Source organism: Conger conger, chromosome 18 (genome assembly GCF_963514075.1).
Source record: "Conger conger chromosome 18, fConCon1.1, whole genome shotgun sequence".
Taxonomy (NCBI): domain Eukaryota; kingdom Metazoa; phylum Chordata; class Actinopteri; order Anguilliformes; family Congridae; genus Conger; species Conger conger.
Genome location: NC_083777.1, coordinates 6458191 through 6486059, shown reverse-complemented (window position 1 = coordinate 6486059; position 27869 = coordinate 6458191). Strand labels below are relative to the sequence as shown.

The window sequence follows — 27869 nt, the reverse complement described above, 5'->3', positions numbered from 1 at the left end:
TCTCCAGGACTGGGGGGGCCACAGATGGGGGTGGGCTCTCCACGGCTGGGGGGGCCACAGATGGAGGTTGGCTCTCCAGGACTGGGGGGGCCACAGATGGAGGTTGGCGCTCCACGGCTGGGGGGGCCACAGATGGAGGTTGGCTCTCCAGGACTAGGGGGGCCACAGATGGAGGTTGGCGCTCCACAGCTGGGGGGGCCACAGGTGGAGGTAGGCTCTCCAGGACTGGGGGGGCCACAGATGGAGGTGGGCTCTCCAGAGGAGTGTTCTGGGAGGAGCGTTGCCAGCCATAGCGCCTTTCCTGGCAATTTGACACCCAGCCTGCTGGCTGCGGGGCCGATGGACAGTGCGCCCACTGTGCAGGATGTTGTGATGCTGAGTTTGGATGGCACAGATGCCACACAAAGTGCTGGGGGCCAAATGCTTGCGGTGGGCCACTGGGGCTCCAAGTGCAGTGGTGGGAAGGAGAGTCTCGATCAGGGCACAAGCAGCTTGAAAGAACCAGAAGCAGCTGGATTGTTGTCCACCGCTCAGCCCAGGCCTGGCACAGAGAACTCTGAAAAGACCCACACACCGAGCCCATCTCCAAGGTACTGTGTGCTGTCCTGTTATAAACCCACTTTCCTCAACCGGGACTTTTTTTTTTACTGTAGTAGTGTTGGGAAGATAACCTGTGTACGTGTGTGTGTTCACAGTTTGCAGGTTCCAGGGCAGGGGAGAGGCAGTTGGTGGTTGATCACACCAGACTTCAGCGTGGCTCTGCCACCACTGAAGCCTTCACCCAACCACACCGTCACCATCAGGGTGAGACGACTGTAGGCTTCACACAACCACACCGTCACCATCAGGGTGAGACACGACTGTAGGCTTCACACAATCACAGCGTCTCCATCAGGATGAGACACGACTGTAGGCTTCACACAATCACAGCGTCTCCATCAGGGTGAGACACGACTGTAGGCTTCACACAATCACAGCGTCTCCATCAGGGTGACACACGACTGTAGGCTTCACACAATCACAGCATCTCCATCAGGGTGAGACACGACTGTAGGCTTCACACAATCACAGCGTCTCCATCAGGATGAGACACGACTGTAGGCTTCACACAATCACAGCGTCTCCATCAGGATGAGACACGACTGTAGGCTTCACACAATCACAGCGTCTCCATCAGGATGAGACACGACTGTAGGCTTCACACAACCACAGCGTCTCCATCAGGGTGAGACACACGACTGTAGGCTTCACACAATCACAGCGTCTCCATCAGGATGAGACACGACTGTAGGCTTCACACAATCACAGCGTCTCCATCAGGATGAGACGACTGTAGGCTTCACACAATCACAGCGTCTCCATCAGGATGAGACACGACTGTAGGCTTCACACAATCACAGCGTCTCCATCAGGATGAGACGACTGTAGGCTTCACACAATCACAGCGTCTCCATCAGGATGAGACACGACTGTAGGCTTCACACAATCACAGCGTCTCCATCAGGATGAGACGACTGTAGGCTTCACACAATCACAGCGTCTCCATCAGGGTGAGACACGACTGTAGGCTTCACACAATCACAGCATCTCCATCAGGGTGAAACACACGACTGTACCCTCACACAACAACACCCTCACAGCCAGGTTGACAGATCTCAGCCCTATGTGGCCTGCTGTAACCCTGACGTTCCTGTGTTGTTTTCAACAGACGGACCTCTTATCGAATGGACATCCCCCTGCCCCGCACCCCTTCAAGTTCAGAGACTCGTGGGATGACTGGACGGTCAAGATGCCCTGTTCAGAGTGGAACCTGTTTCCTGGAGGAAGTGAGGTAGCCTGACCATCTTACTGCCGCTCATATGTTATAAATGTATGATGCTCACATGCTCAAATCCTGTAGACATACATTTCAAATCCTCTTATACACACATGGACATTGCTTATGTACGTGTCTTATGCACGCATTTTATATGTACCATTCTAATGCACGATCGTGCATATTATACACTCAATGTGTACTTTTTTAGGTAGACGTACACCAGTGTGTTATTGCAAATATTGCATCGGCCAATCATGTGGCAACGACATGTCAAACCACAATTTTTATACACACACACACACACACACACACACACACACACACTAAGTAAATGTTTTGTGCACACATCTTATATACAAATTATATACTTATACACATGCATTTCATGTGCATGTCTTGCATACATACCTTTTATCAACACATTGTATTTGCACACATCTTGTGGCACACACCTTATACACACACACGGGTAGTATAACAACATAAAGTAAGGCTCGATGGTGGTACATTTGGCTCAATTACTGCTGTGAAACACCCCACAAAATTTAATTTGGTGCATGGTAGTTCTAGCTGTGACTGGGAGTACCCACAACTGGCACCAGTTTAGCTTCAGTCTCACACCAAGGGAAGAGGTTCTGAATCCACAGCTCTGCCAGGCTTACTGTGGGCACCTCTCAAATACTCACTCAGTCACGGCTGAACAGGCTGCGTGCCGAGGCAGTGTGGGTGCAGTGCCCAGTGCACCCAGAGTGTGGCGCTGTCAGAGGGTCCTGGGGGATACGCTTTCTCACTGAAACGCCGGGCTGACGTGACCCCCGCTATTCCCAGGGAACCGGGCTGCAGAGCCGATGGAGCCTCATTCGGCGGTCTTTGGGAACCACGTTCAACAGTGCAGAGGATGTGCAGGTAAGCAAAATGAAAAGTAGTTTTGAGCCTCCGAGTCATTTCAGAGGGTTATTAAGAGGAAATCTTCAAGGGTTATTCCAAAAACAACCAGGAGGTGGCAGAATAGTCCACCAAAAGCTTGATTTCAAAACCTTATCAAAAGTAAAGTAATGGAACGCGTGCAGTGTTTTATTTATTGTATTGCATTAACTTTTATTGTATAGTTTTCTCAGTGGAAGGTATTTTATTCTTAGGCCAATAAAATGTGTTTAGGCTCATTTTGTTATTTAAAAGAATATTATTTACATATCTGCACGCTTGAAATTGAATTTAGGGTTGTGGGAACCATTTAAAACATTTCATGTCATTCCAGAATGCAATACTGCAGTATAATAAAACTTATGCCACGAGATGGGACTTTACCGCTCTGAACTACCTGTGTAATGAGGTGAGTATGCGGACATTTTACTGTATGTGATCAGGTTTTTATAGTCTAAAATCAACTTAAAATGCCAGTTTAAAAAAATACAAAATAAAAAAATAAAACAAGGAAATTGTAATGTAGATATTTATGTGGTCATTTATTTTATTTTTTTACACAATAATTTTTCCACAGATTTGTTTTGGTGATAAGCTTGAGAGACACAGAGACAGACATATGCACTTGCCCTCTACCAATGCACATATACCCTCAAATCTGGCTTTGTGCCTTTTGATCTTACTGTGGCCGGTTCGATCCCCCCCCCGGGCTGTGTCGAAGTGTCTCTGAGCAAGACACCTAACCCCCAAATGCTCCTGATGAGCTGGTCGGTGCCTTGCACGGCTGCCAATCGCCGTCAGTGTGTGAGTGTGTGTATGAATGGGTGAATGAGAAGCATCAATTGTACAGTGCTTTGGATAAAGGCGCTATATAAATGCCAACCATTTACCATTTACTGTCTGTACTCTGTGGCTGTATGATGCTGTAAGAGCAGTGTTCAGCGCTGTACTCTGTGGCTGTATGCTGGTGTAAGAGCTGTGTTCAGCGCTGTACTCTGTGGCTGTATGATGCTGTAAGAGCTGTGTTCAGCGCTGTACTCTGTGGCTGTATGCTGGTGTAAGAGCTGTGTTCAGTGCTGTACTCTGTGGCTGTGTACAGTTAATAGTTAATCCTTTTGTTTTAAAAGCGGATTCAGCTCTGCGTATGTTCATCTTGTGTTTTTAGTCACTAGGCAGTGTGCTAAAGGAATACATCTGCTGCCCGTTCATTTACATAAAGAGCCCTTTTCTCTGGCTTTTTAATCATTTCCTTTTGATTGATATCTTTGGCAAAGTCTTGCCGCATTCCTTTTTCATTCCTTAAAATGATCTTACTGGCCAAGTCAGATACTGCTGGATCAATAACTGTCTGTGGCATTCAATGGAGCGGTCTAATTTAATTAAAAAGGGTCATTAAATCTATAGGGATGCTAATCAGCGCCATTAGCAAAGTGCACTTCCAGTCAGAGGTAATCAGGCTAGCAGCCCTGCTCTGCAGTTAAGTGACAGAGGGATGCCTGAGCCAGTTCTGCACCCTCATATTCCTCTACAGACTCCCCCCATATTCCTCTACAGACTCCCCCCATATTCCCTACAGACACCCCCCATATTCCTCTACAGGCACCCCCCATATTCCTCTATAGACACCCCCCATATTCCTCTACAGACACCCCCCATATTCCCTACAGACTCCCCCCATATTCCTCTACAGACACCCCCCATATTCCTCTACAGACTCCCCCCATATTCCCTACAGACTCCCCCCATATTCCCTACAGACTCCCCCCCCATATTCCCTACAGACTCCCCCCATATTCCTCTACAGACTCCCCCCCCATATTCCTCCACAGACTCCCCCCCATATTCCCTACAGACTCCCCCCATATTCCCTACAGACTCCCCCCATATTCCTCTACAGACACCCCCCATATTCCTCTACAGACTCCCCCCATATTCATCTACAGACTCCCCCCCCCATATTCCCTACAGACTCCCCCAATATTCCTCTACAGACTCCCCCCATATTCCCTACAGGCTCCCCCCATATTCCCTACTGACTCCCCCCATATTCCCTACAGACTCCCCCCATATTCCGTACGGACTCCCCCCATATTCCCTACTGACTCCCCCCATATTCCCTACTGACTCCCCCCATATTCCGTACGGACTCCCCCCATATTCCCTCCCCATATTCCTCTACAGATCATTTACATTTCTTTGTTCCCTGTTTGAGTACTGTGTTTGGGTTCGAGTCCTTTTGAGAGACTGTCACTGGCCATATTTCTCAGCTTTCAGGCGGCAGAGGGTGCTGCCAGCCTGATCTTTACAACAGGAATAAAATGAGTGAAGAGTATCAGTGAGCTGCGGATGAAGACTGGCACACGCTCGCCTTTAGGCACTGAAAGTTTGGTCGCCTGCAGTTCCATTTTAATTAAATATTATAGTTACCTAAAGTTTTATAATACGTTGAAGTTTTAAAGCCATTCAGCACAATTTGTAAAAATGGCACAATTGTCATAAATATAATATTATATATAATCTGTCATAGAGGCAATTGTAGCTCACAGTTCTTTTAAAAATGGGACTGGATTCCTGTAGAAATGTTGCACACTCCTTGGTGTATATCCCCATTACGTACCTGTCCAAAAACCAGTCAAGACTGGCTGAAAAAAGTGGCAAAAAAAGCTCATTCAACCTTGTTTACACATGTTGGCTGAATGCTGCATTAATGGAACCTTTCCTTACTCTCAATGGCTTGTGAAGTGTTAATGGCATTTATAGGTTTCTGTACTTTACTCCAGATTGATGGATCAATCAAGCATAGCGATGTGAAATTTCGGCTGATGCATTTTCCCCCTTAAGGTATGGGGGGAAATGGGCTCGTATTTAAAAACGCTCGCCAGTTGTGCTGAAGTCTTTGGACTTAATTAAATTTGCGAAGCAGTCCTTCAGGCCTGCCGTAATTGTCACAAGGTGAAAAGCCTCAGAGCTGACATTAAGGCCTTGATGTACAGCCAAGGAGTAATGGCTATTAAAAAAAGGAACTACAAATTAGGGTGTGTCCACTCTGCACGGTCCCCCCGGAATGAAAGTGTCAGCATGTGGTTCCTGATAAATGTCAGAATGGTTTTCCTCTGGCAGATTGATTACATTCCCGTCATTTTCAACTTCAGTTTGAAATGTATATGTTGTAACCATTTTATAAAACGGTGGGAGTGGCAATGCTGTGTGCTCACTGCATTTATGGCTACAGGGGTTTTACTGGGCACAGTGCAAAGTGGAGTGTCGGCAACCCCTGTAGCTGCATTTGTGATCCAGCACGACCTCCAGTCTCAAACTGCTTTTATAAAATAGTTTCCACATATAGAAACAATTAGTTGATGACGCAATGTTACTTATTTTGACAAATAATTTGTAAGTAACTGTTTATGTGCGGAGTGATACTGTTTACGAACAGGCTAATAACTTAATGTATCGGATTTATAATCACCATAGAACACGGTCACAGCCAATCAGCATCCAGGATCGAATTTTATAAACATTACAGTATATCTCTATTAAATATTTGCATTGTTGCATTATACCTGTATTAAATGTATATTATTACAGTATACATGTATGGAAATATAGAATTGCAGTATCTATATTGAATGTGGATCGTTACGTGTGGACCGTCATAACCTTTAAGGTATTACAGACGTTAAACCCACATGGTTATGTTGATTTTACTGTGCTCCCCACAGTTCTAATGGCTCTTTGCTGTTGGGGAGGAAACTAGACTAAACCTGCAAATTCTAAAACATGACAGATTCAATCAACCACGTGTCAAACTGAGCTCTATGGGTTGGATTTGCTAGTTTCCTTGACAAGAGGTGTATTCATCTCAATTTAGAAGGAGATACTGACAAGAACCTTTTGGTATACAGTGATTTGTGCTACTGTTTCTGCAAAAAAAAACTTCACATTAATGTGACCACTGAAGTAACCTGGTAATTGGTGAATAGGACATTTTCTGTAGCTTGATAGATGCTGTGGTGAATGGAAACTTCCCTGGATGTATACCACGGTGAATGGGACATTTGCTGGATGAATATCATGGTGAATGGAAGCTTTGCTGGATGAATACTGTAGTAAATAGAAACTTGGCTTGAGGTGTACCATGGTGAATGGAAACTTTGCTGGATGAATACTGGGGTTAATGGAAACTTTGCTGGATGAATATCATGGTGAATTTAAACTTTGCTGGATAACTGCCATGGTGAATGGAAACTTAGCATGATGAATACTGTAGTAAATGGAAACTTCGCTTGAGGAGTACCATGGTGAACGGCAACTTTTGTTGATGCATACCATGGTGACTGGAAACTTTGCTGGTTGAATACCATGGTGAATGGAAACTTTTCTGGATGAATACTATGGTGAATGGAAACTTCTCTGGATGAATACCATGGTGAATGGAAACTTTTCTGGATGAATACCATGGTGAATGGAAACTGTTCTGGATGAGTACCGTGGTGAATGGAAACTTTTCTGGATGAGTACCGTGGTGAATGGAAACTTTTCTGGATGAGTACCATGGTGAATGGAAACCTTTCTGGTTGAATACCATGATGAATGGAAACTTTTCTGGATGAATACCATGGTGAATGGGAACTTTTCTGGATGAGTACCGTGGTGAATCGAAACTTTGCTGGACATACAGGCTCCCTCTCTGTGGTGGATGCCTGTCAGGGCGGGGTGATCTACGAGCCATTTTAACTGCGGTTGATTTGATGCTCTGTCTGGGGATGATTTAGAAACGTCAGGCCCTGCTACCTCAGCTGTATCCCACCGGCCTGTCAGCTCCTTTCCTTCATTTGGCCCAGAGGAGCACTTTACGGGGCGAAGCAGGTCATTACTTATGACAGCGCTTAGTCCCGTCTCCCGTCCGCGCCACAGAAGTGTTGGCTAAATTGGCGGCGGAGGCCTCCCATCCAGAGCGCTGTCTAACCGACACGGCGTGGCCATTTGCATCTGTTCCAGGAGCCCATTTAAATCAAATGACACGCCCGGCAGCTCTGATGAAATGCTGCAGACTGAGAGACCTGACGTCCGAAGCCAATACAGGTTTAAATAAGTGGGCAGTAAATCCCCACCATGGTACAATAACCGCGGTGTTACTTTGGATCACAGGCACACAGTGTATATATAACGCTCAGTGTGCTTATATGTAAAAGCGCAGTGCGTTTATAGGCTAGGTCACGTGCGGTGTGCTTATATGTAATGTGCAGTGTTTTTATATGTCTGGTGCCACGCAAGACCGTGTCCAGCGCAGGAGAAAATGTGTACATATTCCAGATGTGGGCGGCAACTGTCGTTTGAATTGTTCCAGAATATGAGTAACGTCGCAATGAGCTTGACTATTTCCGGGATAGAATGAGAACGTTGTGTGGGACATATTTCATTTATCCTAGAAGCACAATTATTTGTATGGCTGGTTCTTTGTCACAGAAGTCTTTCCCCCTCTGTGATTGTTTTGGAGGATAACTAATACAAACAAACACACAACCCTGTTTGTATTATTTTAGCAATGCCAGTTGAGCATGCTCTGTTTAGTGTGATTTTTGTTGCAAAGATTGTTTCAGGACAACTTCTGAGCCGATACCTCGTCTCACTGTCTGGCTTGTGCCTCGGTTTACGCTTGCTCTTTAGAGGCAGAGAAAAATTGACCCTCGTTATATGCATGAAAATAGGAAATTCAACGGAATACATAATCAGCCACACTTATAATATCTTCTCCCTTTATTTGCACAATCCACCCTTAAATGCGTATGCATTATGGAGAGAAGCGTGCCTTGCGCCTAGATCACACGCATACAGTGGTGCCTGCTATAGTGTGGCAGTTTCATTCACAAAACGCATGTTTTCTGGGCAGAATGCGTCATATGTGCGCCTGAAAATCATCGCAAAATGCTTCATGCATCTGGCCCCGTGTGTTTATATGCAACCCCAGTGATGCAGCAGTGAGTGGCATTCGGGCTTGTATTCTGACTCATGATCTTTCATACAAAAAAAGCAACTGTTTATATTTCTGTACATGTTGGTTCACTTGCAGACCTTCCATAGGCAGGTTATCAAAGGTATTAGTTCACCTCTACTCACAGGAAGGCCTGCTCAGGCTCAGTTGTAGAACAATGAAGTAGGGTATTGAAGCATTATAACCTGCAGCTCCTGTATGATGTTTAAGTGGCACAATAATGCGTTATAACATGCCGTTTCCGTATGATGTTTAAGTAGCACAATGATGCATTATAACATGCAGTTTCCGTATGATGTTTAAGTGACACAATGAAGCATTATAACATGGTGTGTTTTGTTCTAAGGTTCTGGAGGATGTTGAAGTGGGCCTGGTTTTTGGGTCCATCCTGCCGCGCATGGTGGAGTTAGCTCTGAAGGCACCTCGTCTGTGTACTAAGGTGAGTATTCCAGGTGTTACAGACCGCACTGCTGGGCTAGGCAAGCTGGACCCGCCTGTTTTAGACCTTAGAAGTCTGACATTTAGCCACCAAAGAAATTTAAAGAAACTACTCCAATAACTTGCAAACGAAATTAAAGTATGTTTCCACCTACCGTTCCATCCAGAGTTTCGCTGAAATGACACGTTTTCTAGGTTTCACAACTTTTTTAGATGCAGTTCACCGTGATACAATGGCCTCTATGGACCAGTCCTGGTCTGGTCATTAATGCGCTGACAATCTACATTGGGAAAAACTCAACAGCAATGTCTCTTTACAAATATAATGCCACAGTTACTTGCGAACATCAACAGAGCTCAGAAATGCTCATGTTAATTTCTGCTTAAACACGCAAAGTGTCAGTCGTTCTGATCTGTGTTTCAGCCAGCTGTTTGCTTCGCTTGGCTTGCATATCAAAACATCTAAGTGTGCATTGAACTGTGAACTTCAGTTTGCTAAGTTGTGCCAAGATAGTATAGGAGCTCCTTTCGCTCACAGTATCGGCCTACTGCACAAAGATGACATATAAACACTGCCCTCAAGTGTACGGGTAATGGCTGACCGGTACACTGGAGATGAAGCAGGTGCCTGTGTTGTTTATACATGTAGTGGTAGGGCCAGGGCTGTTGGCTATTGTTTTTGACTTCAGCATTGATAAGTAGTACAACTGTATAAACAATTAGCCAGATTGATGAGACTCAACGGTAATGCTGTCGGCTGATTTAAGGAGTACTGCCCCTAAATTACTCGCCTCAATTTGCAAAATGCAATTTGGCCCCCGTTTGGTAAATTGGTAAATAATTTCTCTCTTTTTCCCTTTCCCCCTCTCTCTCCCTCTCCCTCTCTGTCCCTCTCTGTCCCTCTCCCTCTCCCTCTCTCCTTCCCTCAGCCGATACCTCTCCTTAAGCAGAGGATGAATCACTCCATCACGATGTCTCAGGAGCAGATTGCCTGCCTGCTGGCCAATGCCTTCTTCTGCACTTTCCCCCATCGCAACTCCAGGAAGTCAGAGTATTCAAATTACCCAGAAATCAATTTCAACAGGTAATATCACTTCCTGTGTCAGCAAGTGGCAACAGATAACACTACTGAATCCATTGTCGAAGAAATGAACATTTTTGCCCCCCAATCCTTTAGTGCATACCATGCTTATGTTGCCTGTGTGTCTGGTCTGTGTGTGTCGAGGCGTTTCTGCTCGCAGTGGCCAAAGTCTTCACCCCAATGATCAACGATCATGCAAATGAGCGTCAGTGTTTATGCAGATGAGCCTCTGTGTTTATGTAAATGAGCTTCAGGGTTTATGAAACGGGAGACGTGGCATAAACAAAGAGAACACAGAAAAATAACACATTTCACACTCATGGCTGTCCTGGAAGGCCTTCTGTCAGAACCACCATGGAAAGGCCTTTGTGCTCATGGTAGCAGAATCTTTGATTATCTTCCAGCACAGACTGAAGACTCACTTCTTCACTGTATTTGTCTTGTATTGAGACTTAAAATCTCATTTATTTTACTTTTTTGATAAATAAGATGAAATTATTGCCAATGAGGTAAGACAGTTTGACTCAAAGACTTTCAAGATTTGCCAATAGAATAAGACATTTTCACTTGTCAAGCAAATCTCATCTCAGGATTTGCTGATGGGATTTGAAAATTTCACTTGTCAAACAAACATTAACTGAAAATGTTCAGACTGCATGCCATCTCCACCCTGTAGCCCTCCCACCTCAGTTACGTTACTTTTATAGTCATATTTATATTCATATTGTTTTATTTTTCTCTTCTTATGGCTTGTTGTAGATGTAGGATTTGTATTATGGTATGATTTGCATAGTTGACGCACTAGCGCTTCGGTGATGTTACGTCTTTACTTGCTGGTCTGGGAATGTTGTCACCCAGGTCTGGCCCTATTGCTGATATTATGGGGTGAATGCACGTGGTTCTCCTACACTTATAGTCGTGTTTTAGCCAGTGGAAGTGGGGACAGGAGGGGCCAGAGTGCTAAAGTTTAGGGTGAAATGTGTGTGGTGTAATTTACAGGGCCACTGAGGGGCCCCCGTGTTAATCACCCCTGTGATGGGTTGAAGGCAGGGAGGATGGAGAGAGGTCTTTGTTTGGCGTGGGGATATTTATGTTTTATGGATTGGTCCCTGGCGTTGGGTAGGCACACTTTGCACCCCTGTGTGGAAGTCTCCTTCACCGTGCGTTGAGTTACGGCCACCCTAAAATCAATCATCTGCCGTAACGCTGAAATAACTCCTAAGTTAGATAGTTTATCCTAAAGTGTGCTGTGATTCATCATCTTGTCACAGTCTCAGTTCACCCTACTGTCTGCTGTGAAGCCGTCAGAGCTGAAGCAGGGGTGGTATATGTGCCTTTGGATGGTCAAACTTGACCAACTTGAAACTGACTGGACTCCCAGTTAGGTCTGTGTAAGTGCTGTGTACGGTTTGAGTTTGGACTCATCTCCCAGTTAGGTCTGTGTAAATGCTGTGTACGGTTTGAGTTTGGACTCATCTCCCAGTTAGATCTGTGTAAATGCTGTGTACGGTTTGAGTTTGGACTCATCTCCCAGTTAGGTCTGTGTAAATGCTGTGTACGGTTTGAGTTTGGACTCTCTTTATGTCCCGGTTAGATGTGTTTACAATGTAAACGCAGTGTATTTCTATTTAAAGCGCGGTGGGACATTTTTATTGTTCTGAAGTGCTCTGCCTTCGCTGGCTCAGAAAAATTGCATTTTTATTTTCTGTCACTGTAGTAAATATAAAAAAGTCAGGAATAATAAGTAACGTTTTTGCTGCTGCAGCTTGCTTATGGTTCCGCGGCTTATGGAACCAGTGATTAATTGATGCCGTCTAACAAGAATTAAATTACATTGCACACATTTGGGGAAAAGGTGCCAATTAATTTGTGAATAAAATGTCTGCCAAGCAAGTGATCAAAACTAATTTAATATGGAAGGATGAGGAAGACATTTAAGGTTGCCTGCAAGTGTCTACCCATCTCTGTTATAATCAGATAAGATCACTTGATACTGTCCAGTCTGCTCTCAAAGACAACTGACTGCCATGTTTATAGGAAACTACATCAGATTGTGTAGTTGTACTGGTGCATCAGGCTTTTTACAGACTACATTCAGTATTTTACTTCATATTCTTTCACATCATCTGTACAGGACTTTACAGGTCACCCATTGCTGACGTTAGTTCTGCATTCAGCCTAAATGCTGTGGAAAAATACACGGCGTTCTATAAACACAGATCCAAGCTTGTTTTTCCATTACGAGGGGCAATGACCCAGACTCGAACCACAACAAAATATTACTTGCGTTTCCATTTGTGTTGTTTATTGATCTTAATGTTTGCTCAGTTGTGGTAGCTTTAAAGAGAAGATTTAAAGAGAAAGCGCTTCATTTGAATGTAATGTCGGAAAACGAGATATCACGCTCTAGTTAGCTTGCTCAAATTAGTAAATTAAAGCAGAAAATGTGTTTTGCTGAGTGGTGATCATAGTTAAAAAGTGATAATACTTACAACTCCAAAGTTTGGCCGTGCAGATGGTTTGTCTTTTTAAATGTAATGCAACATTAGGACACTTAAGGAGGGCGTTAAATTGGCTTGGTAGCTGGCTGGTGAGTGCTCAGAGTTCTGGTTACCTTGGCAATTGTTGTGTTTAACAACCAGTTCAGAATTCTGAAGCATGCAGGCATGGAGCCCCCACCCCACTGGTGTTATATATTTATAAATATATGCATTTATTCATTTTCTCTGAAAGGCCATGTTTTCAGCTAAACAGCTGGATGCCCTCTGAATCTCTCTTGTTGTAGCCACTTGCCTTCAGGGTTGCAGTGCTTGTAATTGGCTTTGGTGGCCATGAAGGGCTCAGAGACCAGATCTGTGCACGAATCGACTCTTTTAAATGAGTTTTTATCCCTTCTGGGCTTTAACAGCATTGGACGCCAATCCCTGTGAGGTGTCTTGATTTGGCACTGTGCCCAGTCAGGCTGTGCTGACACAGGCTCTGAGGGGAAGCAGTGGTGTGGCTGTGCTGACTCACACAGGGGGGCTCAGAGTGCCGTTTAGATCCCTGGGCATACGCTGGAGCTGATGGTGGGGTTTGTACAAAATGTACACAGCGAAGATGCAGTCATGTGGATGAGACCACAGCAGGATATTCATATCACAGCAAGAACTGAGCTGAACTGAGCCTGGGGTATGGAGCTAGGGTATAGATTTATGGTTAAGAGTTGTGTTAAGGATCTAGGGTATAGAGCTAGGGTACAGATATATGGTAAACAGTTATGGTAAGGATCTAGGGTTTGGAGCTAAGGTACAGATCTATGGTACAGGTTTGTATCACAGGGCGGACAACAATGAACCACTGGAACATTTTTACTTTATATTCTTTATATTCACCATGTTAATGTTGAACTCTCTCTTCAAAACATTTCAGGCTATTTGAAGGTCCTTCACACAGGAAGACTGAGAAACTGAAAACGCTTTTGTGCTACTTCAGACGGGTCACTGAAAAAAGTGGGTCTCAGAATACCTGAATGAAAACATTCCCCCATCTCTCATCCAGCTTTTCATCTCCAATTCTGTGTATACTTTTATTTGCTTGTTTGTTTTTGTTTGACAGCTTGTAGCCTATTACCCCCCAACTTTAACAAAAATATCTCCTCTTTTCATAATTTAGCACCCACTGGCCTGGTGACATTCACAAGACAGTGTTTGAACAGTTTTCCGAAATGGGAAAGGTATGTCCGTTCTCCAATGATTTGGGTAGAGACAGTGGTGTGGGATTTACTGGTTACTAATGGTTTTTTGTCAATTCTACAACTTGAATGGTTCCATCCATGTATTTATACTTGTTTCAATGTTCCTGTGTAGAGACATGTATTATTATTCTCTACGTATCCCAAAGACCTGAATTTATGAAATATTGGCAATGCCACTAATTTTGATTAATAAGCTGTTTAACAAAGAACACAGCTGAAGTGATCAGGGTCGCTGTCTGCACTGTTCTGATGTCCATTTCACCAGCAATTGCAGAGATGGGAACTTCTCACATATTCATTCTTTTAATAAACTTTTTGTGACTTAAAATACTTGAATTTTATTAACTTAAACCATTTGAATTTAGATGCTTTTGTGTGTATTAGAGCAACATTTTTAATAAACATAACATAATAATCATGATTTTCACATTTCAAGTTCTCAGACTCGGCTGACGCGGCTTCACATTACCTGTGAAGGGACGATTGAAGATCAGGGCTACGGAATGCTTCAGGTAGGCGATGCCCATCACTCTAACAGCCTACACTCTTCACTAGTATTCACATTTCATCAACAAATACAACCTGCATTCACAACTTCGGAGAAATCCAGCTCTTTTGAAGGCTCAGTTGGATTTTAAGGTGTTCACCAAAATACAGTATATGGAAGTGATCTTGAATACTGTAGAATTATGTAGAATCATTTGGAAGACACTGGAAGATGCTGTACGCTGTTGTTGAATTGGGCTTACATCCAGGGGTTGCTGGTTCAAATTTTTGGGTGAGGCATCATCACTGTTCTACTCAAGCTGTATACTCGCTGATCACATGTAAGTGTGTGTAGGGTGCTGTGGATAAATGCCTGAGCATGGCTGATGTTCACTGAAAGGGTTAACTGCACGCTGCGTTGTGATTGGCCCACAGGTGGACTTCGCCAACAGGATGGTGGGCGGGGGTGTTCTGGGCCAGGGCCTGGTTCAGGAGGAGATCCGCTTCCTCATCAACCCCGAGCTCATCGTATCACGTCTGTTCACCGAGGCGCTCCACCACAACGAGTGCCTCATCGTCACAGGTCAGCTGCCCGCCGCCCCACATGCCTGCAAATATCTACTTTTACCGGTACAGGTGTTTACTGTTCATCATTTCAGTGTTTATACAATAATACAAAAAGAAAAAAAATTGCACATTTCGAAATGATTCCTTTATCTCCCAGTAGTTATGTCATTCATTGCTGAATGTGACAGTTCAGCCCAGCCCAGTGACATGGGCCCGTTGTTCCCTTCACATCATACAGGCCAGTGTAGTCCACACTCTGGACCCTCTGTACTAAGTGCTCCACTGCTCATACGGTTCTAGGATGGCGTGTGACAGATGAGGCAATCGTCTTTCCCCCCAACCTCCGTTCTCTTTTTAAGCTGCCCTGCTGAGTTCACCAGAATCACCCGAACTCTCCTTCCTGACCCATCGGTCCGAGCCGACCGCCCGTCCCGGCTCCCATCAGCCCTCCCGCTGTCCGCGCTCAGGCCTCTTAAGCAGAAACGTCTCGTAAATTTGTCAGGACAGCTGGATTCGGGAGAGAAGCTCGATAAGGCCGTATCTATGCAGTCAGGGAAATTAGAAGCTGGTCCAGAGGCACTCCTCTAATGAAGACGCTCTCATCGCGCCTTTTTGTAAATGCGGCAGAATGTCAGCTCGCACAGTGAAGGCTGAGTCCGGCTGGAAGTCTGTGGAGCTGAATAAGTTTTTTACTGCGCATGCCACAGCCACAACTACTGATCCAGTGTCTTTGTTGGCCAGGTTTAGTGGATTAATGATCATGGCTAATGGGTTATTTTGACATTTTTTTTATTCTGAGGAATAGTTTTTTTTTAAAATCTCACATCCAATTATGAAAAAGCATAATTTAATTTTAAAAAAAGTACATAATATGAATTTCAGGTCCTGACTGGGTGGGGCTGTGTGGGGTTGTTTTGGTGGTGATGGCCTGAGTGTTGTGTAGTTTGGGCAGATGTGTGTGTCTGTGTGTCTGTTTGCGTACAGGCTGTGTTTGTGCCATTCCTGCAAACACACAGCCACAGCCAGACAGGAAAGCCGGCTTTCTCTTTTCCTAAATTGTGACATATCGGCTAATACTAAAGCAACGTGTCTGCCAGTACTGTCTGAAATACAGAACAGCTGATTAAAGAAGCGTTCATTCAGCACAACTCCTGTCGCAGCCTTCAGCTCTGTCTAAACACGGAGAGTTCTCCTCTTCCTCAAAACGAATAAATCAGACTCAATTTATACTGGCTGAAACTATTCAAGCTGGACGTTCATCATCGAAACATGGACAGTGATTTATTCTGTTATTTGTTTATTTCGGGAGGTAGGTAGGTAGGATCGGCAGGCAATGTTTCTGCCTATGTCAGGTAAAATGTACAGTATATTACTTGCAGCTAATTTAATTGCATTGAGAAAATGGCTTCCTTGGCATTGCAGTGCTAATGATGGCGTGTTCAGCAAAAGTGCTGTGCGGGGCAGATTTCCTGAGGGCAGCACAGTGGCCGTCATAGGCTTCTTCTGATCCTCTGTGCTGGATGAGGCTGCGTTATGAATAAGGTGTACACGGATCGAAAAACGAAACAAATGACATTCATATTCATCTCATTTCACATGCGCTGGTCCTAAGAGACGGTTCTGATGGAAGTGTGCGTGTGTGTTGTGTTGTGTCTGTGTCTGTGTGTGTTTCAGGTGCGGAGCAGTACAGTAAATACACTGGTTATGCAGAGAGCTATAAATGGTTGGACCGCCATAACGATGAGACCAGGAGGTACAGTACATCTTAACTAGCTTTAATTTGCTGACAAGCTTTAGTACTTAACCTGACTTCCTGAAGGAATACCCTGTCCTGGGACGGTCTTGTTTTATGTACCTATATGGTACATTAAATGTACCTTTTTGTACCTATGTGGTGTTTATTGGCCCTTTTGAGCAGCAATAATGAAATAATCAAAATCCCAGGAGATGGGGTTTGATCCCTGTGTCTGTAGCACTGTGGGAGATGGGGTTTGATCCCTGTGGGGATTAATTGATTCATTTGTTAAATGGGAGAGAGTTTATTTATCTGAAGAGAAGTGATTTGATTCACTGGTTAAATGTGAATGAATCTGGCTGCTGAGGACTCGTTTAGTCATTCAGTCTGGACCGTGACAGTGCTGACCCTGGTCAGCAGCTCAGTCGGGCTAATGGTGATCGATTGGACACCCATATTCTGCATGCCAAAGCCGCATATGAGATGTCTTCCTCCAACTCAACTCGAGCTTGGCTACAGGATGCAGTGTCAAAGGTTAGCAGTTTGGCGACTCCACGTGTCTCGGAGTAGAACCACAGATTCTCCTGAGTTGCCTGTGGGGATGTATGCAGCTGTGACGTCCGAGTGTCAATCGGCCATTCCAAATTATGGTGGGAATCGGACAACCCCACATTGATTGAAAAATATGTTTGTTTTTTTTAACGGGAATGAATTGATAGATTTGTTAAGCGGCAGTGTTTTGGAGGTTCTGTGGTTTCCTCCTGCAGGGACGGGTGGCACAGGAAGTGCACAGAAATCGTGGCTGTGGACGCGCTCAAGTTCAGCCACTTCATGGAGCAGTTCCACCCCACAAAGATGAACAGGGAGCTGAACAAGGTGTGTGAGCATTACCCACCCCCTCATATACCTCACACACCTCTCTACCTCACACACCTCACTCCCTCACACACCTCACACACCTCACACACCTCTCTACCTCACACACCTCACTCCCTCACACACCTCTCTACCTCACACACCTCACTCCCTCACACACCTCACACACCTCTCTACCTCACACACCCCACTCCCTCACACACCTCTCTACCTCACACACCCCACTCCCTCACACACCCCACTCCCTCACACGCCTCTCTACCTCACACACCTCTCTACCTCACACACCCCACTCCCTCACACACCCCACTCCCTCACACACCTCTCTACCTCACACACCTCTCTACCTCACACACCTCTCAACCTCACACACCTCACTCCCTCATTTCTATCTACTGGAGGTGTACTTTCAAATGTATACACATATTAGAAGAGTCTGACCAGTTGTGCGGTTGACTCGGCCCCAACAGCATCTTGTAAAGTGATCATTACTAAATTACCTCAAGTAGCCACTTTTTAGAAGTCTGTTACTACAGGTAATTATTGAATGTCATCTTGATATCTTCAAGACAAATATGTTCTGAAAAAATATTCAGAAATGTCAATTTTATGAACATTTCTAATGCCTCTTTCACTGTGAAAATATGTGAGATTAAGGGGAAGGTGCTCCTTGTTTGTTTGGTGTTGCGGTGATTTGTTGATTAATTCCTCTGTGAACTTTAATTACCATTTAAGTTTAAGTGAGTCTTTTGCGGATTTTAATGATCTAAGTGCTGTCGTATTCGGTCACGGTATACAGGCGTAACGTATCCATGTGTAGAGTAATTAGAGTAACAAGTTAAGCGTTTTTAATGGCTTGCTGATCACGTATAGCTCGGAGCAGCCCTGCAAGCAGCTCACTGACTGTGATGGGCTGGGCGGTAGGGAGCCAGCTGTCGGATTCTGTTTGTGTTATAATATGCAGTATACGCTCTTTTCATAAACGAAACCCAGCGCCGTCGTGTTGAAATACATTCCTGCAATATTCCTGTGCTTAATGGGCTTGGAGTTGTTTTAATGTTGTTTTAAATGTTCTGATTATTTTTGCTTATGCGAGTGAAATGTAGAGAACTCGGGCTAATTGGCTGACTGCGAGCTTCGTTGATCATTTATAACACTTTTATTTCATGTCATATAAACCTGCTGGATGGGGGTTAGAGTTCTTGCTTCTGTTCTAATGAAGATGAATGATAAATCCTGGTTTAAAATGTTGACAGATATGAAACGGTCTGTAATGATCATAACTACCCTGTAGATTAAAGAATTCACTGTTAAAATGTAAAAATTATGTTCAAGGGGACAAACGTCACTGGAACACGGGGCTCATTCCTATTCTCCTCAGGTTTACTGTGGCTGTGCTACAGTCTGTGGTATAGTTTGGAGCTGGGAAACGTGACTGGAACTCATTCCTATTCTCCTCAGGTTAACTGTGGCTGTGTTACAGTCTGTGGTATAGTTGGGAGCTGGGAAACATGACTGGAACATGGGGCTCATTCCTGTTCTCCTCAGATTTACTGTGGCTGTGCTACAGTCTGTGGGAAACATGACTGAAACTCATTCCTGTTCTCCTCAGGTTTACTGTGGCTGTGCTACAGTCTGTGGTATAGTTTGGAGCTGGGAAACGTGACTGAAACTCATTCCTGTTCTCCTCAGGTTTACTGTGGCTGTGCTACAGTCTGTGGTATAGTTGGGAGCTGGGAAACGTGACTGGAACATGGGGCTCATTCCTATTCTTTTCAGGTTTACTGTGGCTGTGCTACAGTCTGTGGGAAACGTGTCTGGAACTCACTCCTGTTCTCCTCAGGTTTACTGTGGCTGTGCTACAGTCTGTGGGAAACGTGGCTGAAACTCATTCCTGTTCTCCTCAGGTTTACTGTGGCTTCCTGCGCCAAGGGGTGCCCAGAGACAGGCTCAGCGCCGTGGCAACGGGGAACTGGGGCTGCGGCGCGTTTGGTGGAGACACGCGTCTGAAAGGTGGGCGGGATGTGTCTAACGGGTGGCCACAGCATGCACACAGGGCTTCCATGAACACACTACTGGCTCTCAGTAAACATGCCATTTTCCTCTACTGTACGGCAGCCAGGGTATTTCCTCATGATCATCACATGATCCCCACATCGATGGTCACATGGTTACATTTTCTGCATGTGTAATGTGGGCACTCGAGGTGCACATACCCGTGTCTGTGAAGCCCACCTGAACTTTAAAAAAAGGTTAATTGAAAGTTGAGTTGCTGATTTTTCATGTCGCGTGCCGTGTCTTTGAGGAGGCAGGGACAGCAGTGCGTTCCCGGGGGGTGGCGGTTGGCTCCCAGTGAGCCGCCGTTTCATCAGGATGGGACCGTTTAGGGCCCCAGCAGAGCACTGAGGAGGCTCAGGGGTCTACCTCTCAGATCACTCATTTGTTGAGCTACATTTCTGTCCTCTTATTGATCAGCTGACAGGCTTTCCCCATTAAAAAAGTGTGATGGACTGCCTAGCCCCGCCCACCAGATAATTGGGGTCCTGTCTCCATTGCATTGGCAGGGAGCTGAAACATCCCCAGAAGTACAGTGTCACACTTTGTGAAAAGATAATGCCAGTATTATTATTTGTGTAACAAGCAGCACTGAAGCATTTTTGTAATACACTGCCTGCACTGAGGTAATTATCCACTGAGTGCAGAAACGCTGCTCTCCTTTCGATAGAGTTACTGAGGAAGACTTCTAAGCTGTGGTTTCTCCCCTTACTCAGGTGGGATGTTTTCAGAGTTCTTAATTACCTCATGGAAAGGGCTGAAGAGCTGAAACCTGGTGAATGGTTGTTGCTGGTGCTTTCTCCGAAACTTAATCCTGAAACCAAATCCTCATTATCTGCAGCCTGTTTCCAGCCTCTTTAAATATAAAAGCCCCATAGGTCTGTTGCCTGTGGAAGACTGTGACTGAGGTGCAACACTGTGACTAAGATTAAACACTGTGACTCAGAGAGAACACTGCTACCGAAATGGAACACTGATTGAGATGCAACACAGTGACTTATGAAACACTGTGACTGAGGTGGGACTGTGATTTAGATGGAATACTGTGATTGAATTGGAGTTTCTCTGGGGAAAGATACCAGTGTTACAAAATCTGCCATGTTTTTACGGATTCTCTGCTTAAGTCTGCTCAAGTCTTTCTAGGGCCATTAGCTAATTGAAATGTAATACTATTCATGACTGCAGGTTCACCCTTCTTTGTGGTAACTAACATGCAGAACCATCTGGCACTCTGAAAGCATATCCAAAATGTTGCTTTATCACTCAGGTTAGGTGTGTAAAATAGTCGTTCTGGATGTTGGACAGCAGTGAGCTGTTGGCTCTGTATAACATAATTTTATTTACTGAACTTAGTTTCCAAAACTGTACAATTCTGTAAACTTAGCAGTAATAAACCACTCACACAGCTAGCCAGCTAACTGGGAAGTATCAATAGGTGGATAGATTCTTAGCTTTACAGTAGCTGATTGATTTATAATGGGAAGGAAAACGTCATAAATTTGGTCAAACGGGTACAAATATAGGAGCCACATTAACTAAATGCCTATGGGATAGATAGTTAAGACAGTCTTAAGCAGTTAGGATATTTTCTAGTCAATTAAAAAATATGACTATTGGTTGTCATTGCATATAATAAAGCGGAGGGTACCCCAATGCTATTTCGCTGAGGGCACCCCACCTTCTCTTCCCCAGCTCTGCTACAGATCCTGGCGGCCGCAGAAACCGGGCGGGACGTGGTGTACTTCACCTTTGGTGACCGTGAGCTCATGCAGGACGTGCGAGACTTGCACAAATTCCTCAAAGACCGAAACCTCAGTGTCGGTGAGAAACGCACTCCACGCACCCCTCATAAAATGTAGTGATTGCGTGTGACCGTGTGTGTGTAATTGTGTGTATGTGATTATGCGTGTTTTCCAGGCTGTGTGTACCAGGCCCTGCTGCAGTACTACCACAGGGTGTGTAAGACCTGTAGCTCTTCGCGGCCGGACGTCAGTCTGTATGGCTTCATCTACGAGATGTTCGATGATGACTGCTACGACGCATCACCGCAGAGAGACCCAGAGTCAGACTGCAGCTCCGGAACTCCTCAGAGAGAACCAGAGTCAGACTGCAGCTCCCAAACACCACAGAGAGAACCAGATTCAGACTGCAGCTCCCAAACACCACAGAGAGAACCAGAGTCAGACTGCAGCTCCGGAACACCACAGAGAGAACCAGAGTCAGACTGCAGCTCCCAAACACCACAGAGAGAACCAGAGTCAGACTGCAGCTCCCAAACACCGCAGAGAGAACCAGAGTCAGACTGCAGCTCCCAAACACCACAGAGAGAACCAGAGTCAGACTGCAGCTCCCAAACACCACAGAGAGAACCAGATTCAGACTGCAGCTCCCAAACACCGCAGAGAGAACCAGAGTCAGACTGCAGCTCCCAAACACCGCAGAGAGAACCAGATTCAGACTGCAGCTCCCAAACACCACAGAGAGAACCAGAGTCAGACTGCAGCTCCCAAACACCGCAGAGAGATTCAGACTGCAGCCCTGGATCAACAGAAAGAGGTGGAAATTCAGACTGGAGTCCTGACACACCGCAGAGAGGTGGGAATTCAAACTGGAGCCCTGTATCTCCACAGAGAGATTCAGACTGCAGCCCTGGGGACTCAGTTGACCCTGATGTCCCGACGACCTTTCAGTAAAGCCACATTCCCTACAGAGGATCACAACCTGTCCTCTGCCTTTCTAACAGGAAGTAGTGGTGTTCAACAGGAAGTCTCAGCCTTTCTAACAGGAAGAAGTGGTGTTCAACAGGAAGTCTCTGCCTTTCTAACAAGAAGGATTAGTGTTCCAAGGAGATAAAGGAAATAAAAATTAATTTAGTTAAATTTGTTAATTGTTGGCGGCACCCCTGCACCCTCTGTTTTTTCCCAACATGCAGATTCAGTTCTCCCTTTAAAGATGTATGTTCTGTTTTTTCTCACGCTAACCTTAGCACTGGGCAGAATGGGTGGCTACTCCTGCTGGTTCAAATCTGCATGTGAACCTGTATGAATCTGACAGGACCTCATTAAAAGTCCGGATTCCTCAACATGCTCAACTTGGCATTTCTTTTGTTGATTGTTGTTAGGAATGGATACTTATTTGAATCTTTGCAATTAAAGTGAATTGTAATTGTATTTTTTAAGGTGTATCGTCTTTGAATTTGATAATAAATATGGATCTTTTATGCATTATTTTCTGCATAAATCACGACATTTATAATTGTAATAATGGAAATGGAGTTGCTGCTTCTCCAAGCGGTCAGAGATTTGCATGAAAAATTCTGCTTTTCATAACCACCCAGCGGCAGCGCAACCAGCCAATCGGAAGTGCGACCTTGTAGAGGGCAGCCAATTAGAACGGAACCCGACAAGAATATCCTTACAAACCTCCAGCTCTCTTATTCATAAATTACATTTTTTACATCAACCAGATATTTTATTTTTTCCTGTTTATACATTTGGAAAAAGTAAATGTGTGTTTTTTTCTGGTGCCTTAATGAACACATTAAACGTAACCATGGAAGCGCTTTAATAATCTATGAGTGCAGTACTCTCAATGGGCCGGCTGCTGTGGAGCTGTATGTCTGAGCTGTGCACAGGCCTGTAATTATCCCAGCCTTCCCCGGCTCCCGCTGTTTGGTCTCCCTGATGGAGCGCGTCTGTGGGCAGCTCCTCTGTAGCTCTCGGCTCTTTAATTTATCAGTGCACTGCATATTTATTGTGGGACTGCGGGTATTTTGAGACGCATGGGAGAATACGTTATTTTCCCCATTGATTAACTATCATGGCTTAATTTGTCAGTTTTTATTTGAAGGTGGACGAAGAGGATGTTTGGAGGTGTTTGCCTCCCGGTGTTTTCCTGCAGCTGGTGGTGTCTCATGGAGAGTGAAGGGTTTAACAGCCGTCGTCCCTCAGGCCTCTGGTCTCTCTGACCCTGCAGCTTCCTCTCGTTCTGATTGGCAGATTCGCTCCAGCCTCCCAGCTCAGCCTGCCTCCTGTGCTCTGACCTTCCGGCTGATTGGCCGCCCGGGTGTGTTAAACCCCCTCCAGAGACCTGGGCCGCTGTCCTGTGCCGGACTGCAACCCACGCAGCTTCCTGTTTTCCCGTGTGTGAGCAAAGCTCTGCCCATCCACTCAGCTGATTGGGTGACTGCCTTAAAGAGGGAAGTGTGGATCAATATAAACTGGAATATAAGCCCATCTGGAGCATGACTCTGGGGAATGGTCTGCGCTAGAACAGGAATGCTGTTCCATTTTAGACGTTTATCATTACATTACATTACATTATTGGCATTTGGCAGACCCAGAGCGACGTACAGTTGATTAGACGAAGCAGGAGGCAATCCTCCCCTGGAGCAATGCAGGGTTAAGGGCCTGGCTCAAGGGCCCAATGGCTGTGCCGATCTTATTGTGGCTACACCGGGATTAGAACCACCAACCTTGCGTGTCCCAGTCCTTTACCTTAACCACTACGCTACAGGCCTGCCTCCATTTCCCATGATTCAGAGGCATTTCCCAGCATCCTCTGCTGCCATTAATGGTAATCCGTTGCTCCTTGTTATCAGGTATTAGATAGGCTGAGTACCCTGAGACACGGTCCCCACATATTTGATAGGCTCTGCACAGCAATTTGAAGTCTAATCTATCTTTTCAACATGTTGGAACTACCTAATATATCAGGTGAATGCAGCTGTGCTCTGATCAATGATGCCAATGGAAAAAGATGAGACTGAACAGTGTTTTCATTGTAACGACATTAATGAATTTTTCATGGTCAATTTAATGCTCCAGAATCTGAGATGATCTGGTGATTCATCTTGGTGATGATGGCTTACTTACTTCATCCTCTCGGTCCCCAGTGGGACATAAGAGTGTGATGATGATCTTCCATCTGGACCTGTCCTCTGCAGTGCATACTGTGCATCGCCCCAGCCCAGGTTAGACCAAGCTCGGCCACTGCTCACTATGCTCACTTATGTTTCAAACCCCACTGTTCCTTAAGACCCTGGCCAAGGAGCCTAATATTCCTTTAATAATCAGAATAATAGCCTAATCAGAATACTCATGTAAGCGGAATAAATGGTCCATTTCAATTGGTTTGAGAGGGGTGGTATAAACCATTGATATTCTGTTGAATAGGAAAATATGAATGACTACTGGCCATGTAAACACCTGTTCACATTGTTTCCTGGTAACTGATGCAGTTCAGTTTCCAAGTGATTCAGAAACATGGTGCCCAAGCAGAACTGTTCTGCTGCTGACAACGCTTTTGCTAAGAACTTTTGAACACCTAGATGGCCGAAAGCCTCTAAACAATTAATTCTTCCGGCAAGTATTTAAAGGATTGAGCAAAGCTTGTACAGTGTACATCAGCACAGTGATGTTTCCCAGTGAGAACCTTAAACACACACACATCAACACAGTACTGTCTCTCAGTGAGAACCTTAAACACACACATCAACACAGTACTGTCTCTCAATAAGAACTTTAAACACACGCATTAACACAGTGCCGTCTTTCAGTGAGAACCTTAAACACACACATCAATACAGTGCCGTCTCTCAGTGAGAACCTTAAACACACATCAACACGGTACTGTCTCTCAGTGGAACCTTAAGCACACACATCAATACAGTGCCGTCTCTCAGTGAGAACCTTAAACACATCAACACAGTACTGTCTCTCAATGAGAACCTTAAACACACACATCAACACAGTACTGTCTCTCAGTGAGAACCTTAAACACACACATCAACACAGTACTGTCTATCAGTGAGAACCTTAAACACACACATCAACACAGTACTGTCTATCAGTGAGAACCGTAAACACACGCATCAACACAGTCCTGTCTCTCAGTGAGAACCTTAAACACACACACATTTGCACAGTCCTGTATCTTAGTGAAAACCTTAAACTCACACACATCAACACAGTCCTGTGTCTCAGCGGATAACATCTCATTATCCTCTACTCCTGGAGGAATCACCTTTGCTGCTTCTACACACAGAGCATCACTGGTCCTTAATTAGCCATAGACCTGTTTTCTGACAGCAAGGTTCCTTGACGACATCATATTTTGTCAGTTAAGAATACAGTTTCATTTCTATCTCTTAATACAGAAGAAATGGGAAAGGGATATATTTTGGATATAAGATATATTTTGGAGATAATGGGCGCCTGTTTATTGTGGCATTTAATTGCAAACCCATTTGTTTTCAATGACAAACATACTGTTCCTGCTGTGCTGTTGTGTGTGGAACACACGCCAAAGCATATATACACATTATGCAAAAACCATGCTGTTCACAGGTAGAAGAGGAACACTGTCAGAGGTGTCAGTGAAATAAATGTGAGCTTCTTTTGGTCTTTTTTTCTTGGGTGTAAATCACTCGACTAACTTTTTCCCTCTATTGTCTGTGCTGGGAGGTAATTATTCCAAATGGTGTAATGTTGCATACCTGTGTGTATAAGCAGGGCTTTCTAAGACGAATGCTATTAATAATATGTCAGAAACGGAAGGTTCTCGCTCCATCTCTGTCACCCGCTGGAGTCTGAGGGAGAAATGGCATTTTCACTCATAATTAGCTGACCCATCCTGTTCAGGGTCATCAGCAGAATCACGTTTTCACGGCACGAACACGGATTTTTTTTTTCAGATGAGGTAAAATGCTGCACTTTCAGAGGCAGACGGAGGTAGTGGAGGAAGGGAGGCTCTCCTGATAGGGGCTGATATTTACTGCACCTCTCAGATAGTCCAGGAGGACGCCTGGAGGGCAAATCAGCCAGAGACATCCTCATCTGCAAGAAACTATGTTGTATTATGATTTGAATGGAAGACAAATGGATGTTTTCCAGTTATTTTAATCGCAGACCATAAGAGGCTGTAAAAAGAGATTGTTTAGCAATGGCTACTTTGTCAAGGAAAAACTCAATTTCGTATATAATGTTTAATGTAGATTGACATCACACACAGATATATTTCACATGGACTGTCTCTACACAGGCACTCCCCTGATTATATGAGCATGGATATCCACACTGATACTGACTCTGAAGGCTGTGTGCTCAGGCTCCATCTCCAGAACAGGGCAATGGACTTTTCTCAGTATACAGCAGATGCAACAGCTAAATCAGTCCTCCACTGGACCACAATTCAATTGCTTGTCAATGCCCCAGATAAATTGGTGACAGAGGAAGAGTGAGTGTCCTGATAAATTTCAGGGGAAAGCAGGTCAATGGGCAGTACGATGAATTGTAATGAATCAAGTTCTGGCACTCCCAAGATTGCAGAGTTCCCTTGGTTAATGCATGTGGGACATGCAGAATTATTCCAGAATATTCTGTATATGCTCAATCCGGCTCTGATATGGTGACTGAGAAGGCCCTGACGTGGGTGACATCTGCTCCTTGAACCAACTGCTCCTGCTCAGTTGATTGAACGCTGGGAGTACATTACTCTCTTCAGTGCATCAAGCCATGAGGAGCTGCCTGGAGACCTCCCTGCTGGTGCACTGGTGTGAAGGGGTAAATGACTGGGACACACAAGGTAGGTGGTTCTAATCCCAGTGTAGCCACAATAAGATCCGCACAGCCATTGGGCCCTTGAGCAAGGCCCTTAACCCTGCATTGCTCCAGGGGAGGATTGTCTCCTGCTTAGTCGAATCAACTGTACGTCGCTCTGGATAAGAGCGTCTGCCAAATGCCTGTAATGTAATGTAATGAATTATTCAGTTACCAATGAATTAACAGTGGGGTGCCAGAGGGATGAGGACAGAGCTAGCCATTATCAGATTAACAAAGCCTGAGACAAACTATTCCAAAACATGCATGTTAGGCTGATTGGAGAGTCTAAATTGGCTGTAGGTATGAGTGTGTGAGTGAATGGTGTGTGTGCCCTGTGATGGACTGGCGACCTGTCCAGGGTGTATTCCTGCCTTTCGCCCAATGTATGCTGGGATAGGCTCCAGCCCCCCTGCGACCCTGTTCAGGATAAGCGGGTTCAGATAATGGATGGATGGATAATAATAAAAACAGAAATGTATTAATATCATGGATTCGTCGGGTATTTCACAGCTATAAGGCGCATTACTAATATACATATAATACATATAGTTGGCTA

At 44.9% G+C, this 27869-nt stretch overlaps 1 protein-coding gene across 1 annotated transcript; it reads left to right on the top strand.

The window, feature by feature from the left end:
• The first annotated feature begins 67 nt into the window (after window positions 1-67).
• Window positions 68-22794, top strand: LOC133118523 (poly(ADP-ribose) glycohydrolase-like). The gene is made up of 16 exons (XM_061228597.1): window positions 68-590; window positions 696-804; window positions 1709-1831; window positions 2648-2725; window positions 3078-3152; window positions 9085-9177; window positions 10106-10260; window positions 13669-13748; window positions 13912-13972; window positions 14430-14505; window positions 14915-15062; window positions 16721-16799; window positions 17549-17657; window positions 19565-19670; window positions 21405-21533; window positions 21630-22794. Exons 1-16 carry the CDS (start codon window positions 97-99, stop codon window positions 22403-22405), a joined length of 2691 nt encoding a protein of 896 aa, XP_061084581.1. The 5' UTR covers window positions 68-96; the 3' UTR covers window positions 22406-22794.
• The last annotated feature ends 5075 nt before the right edge of the window (window positions 22795-27869 follow it).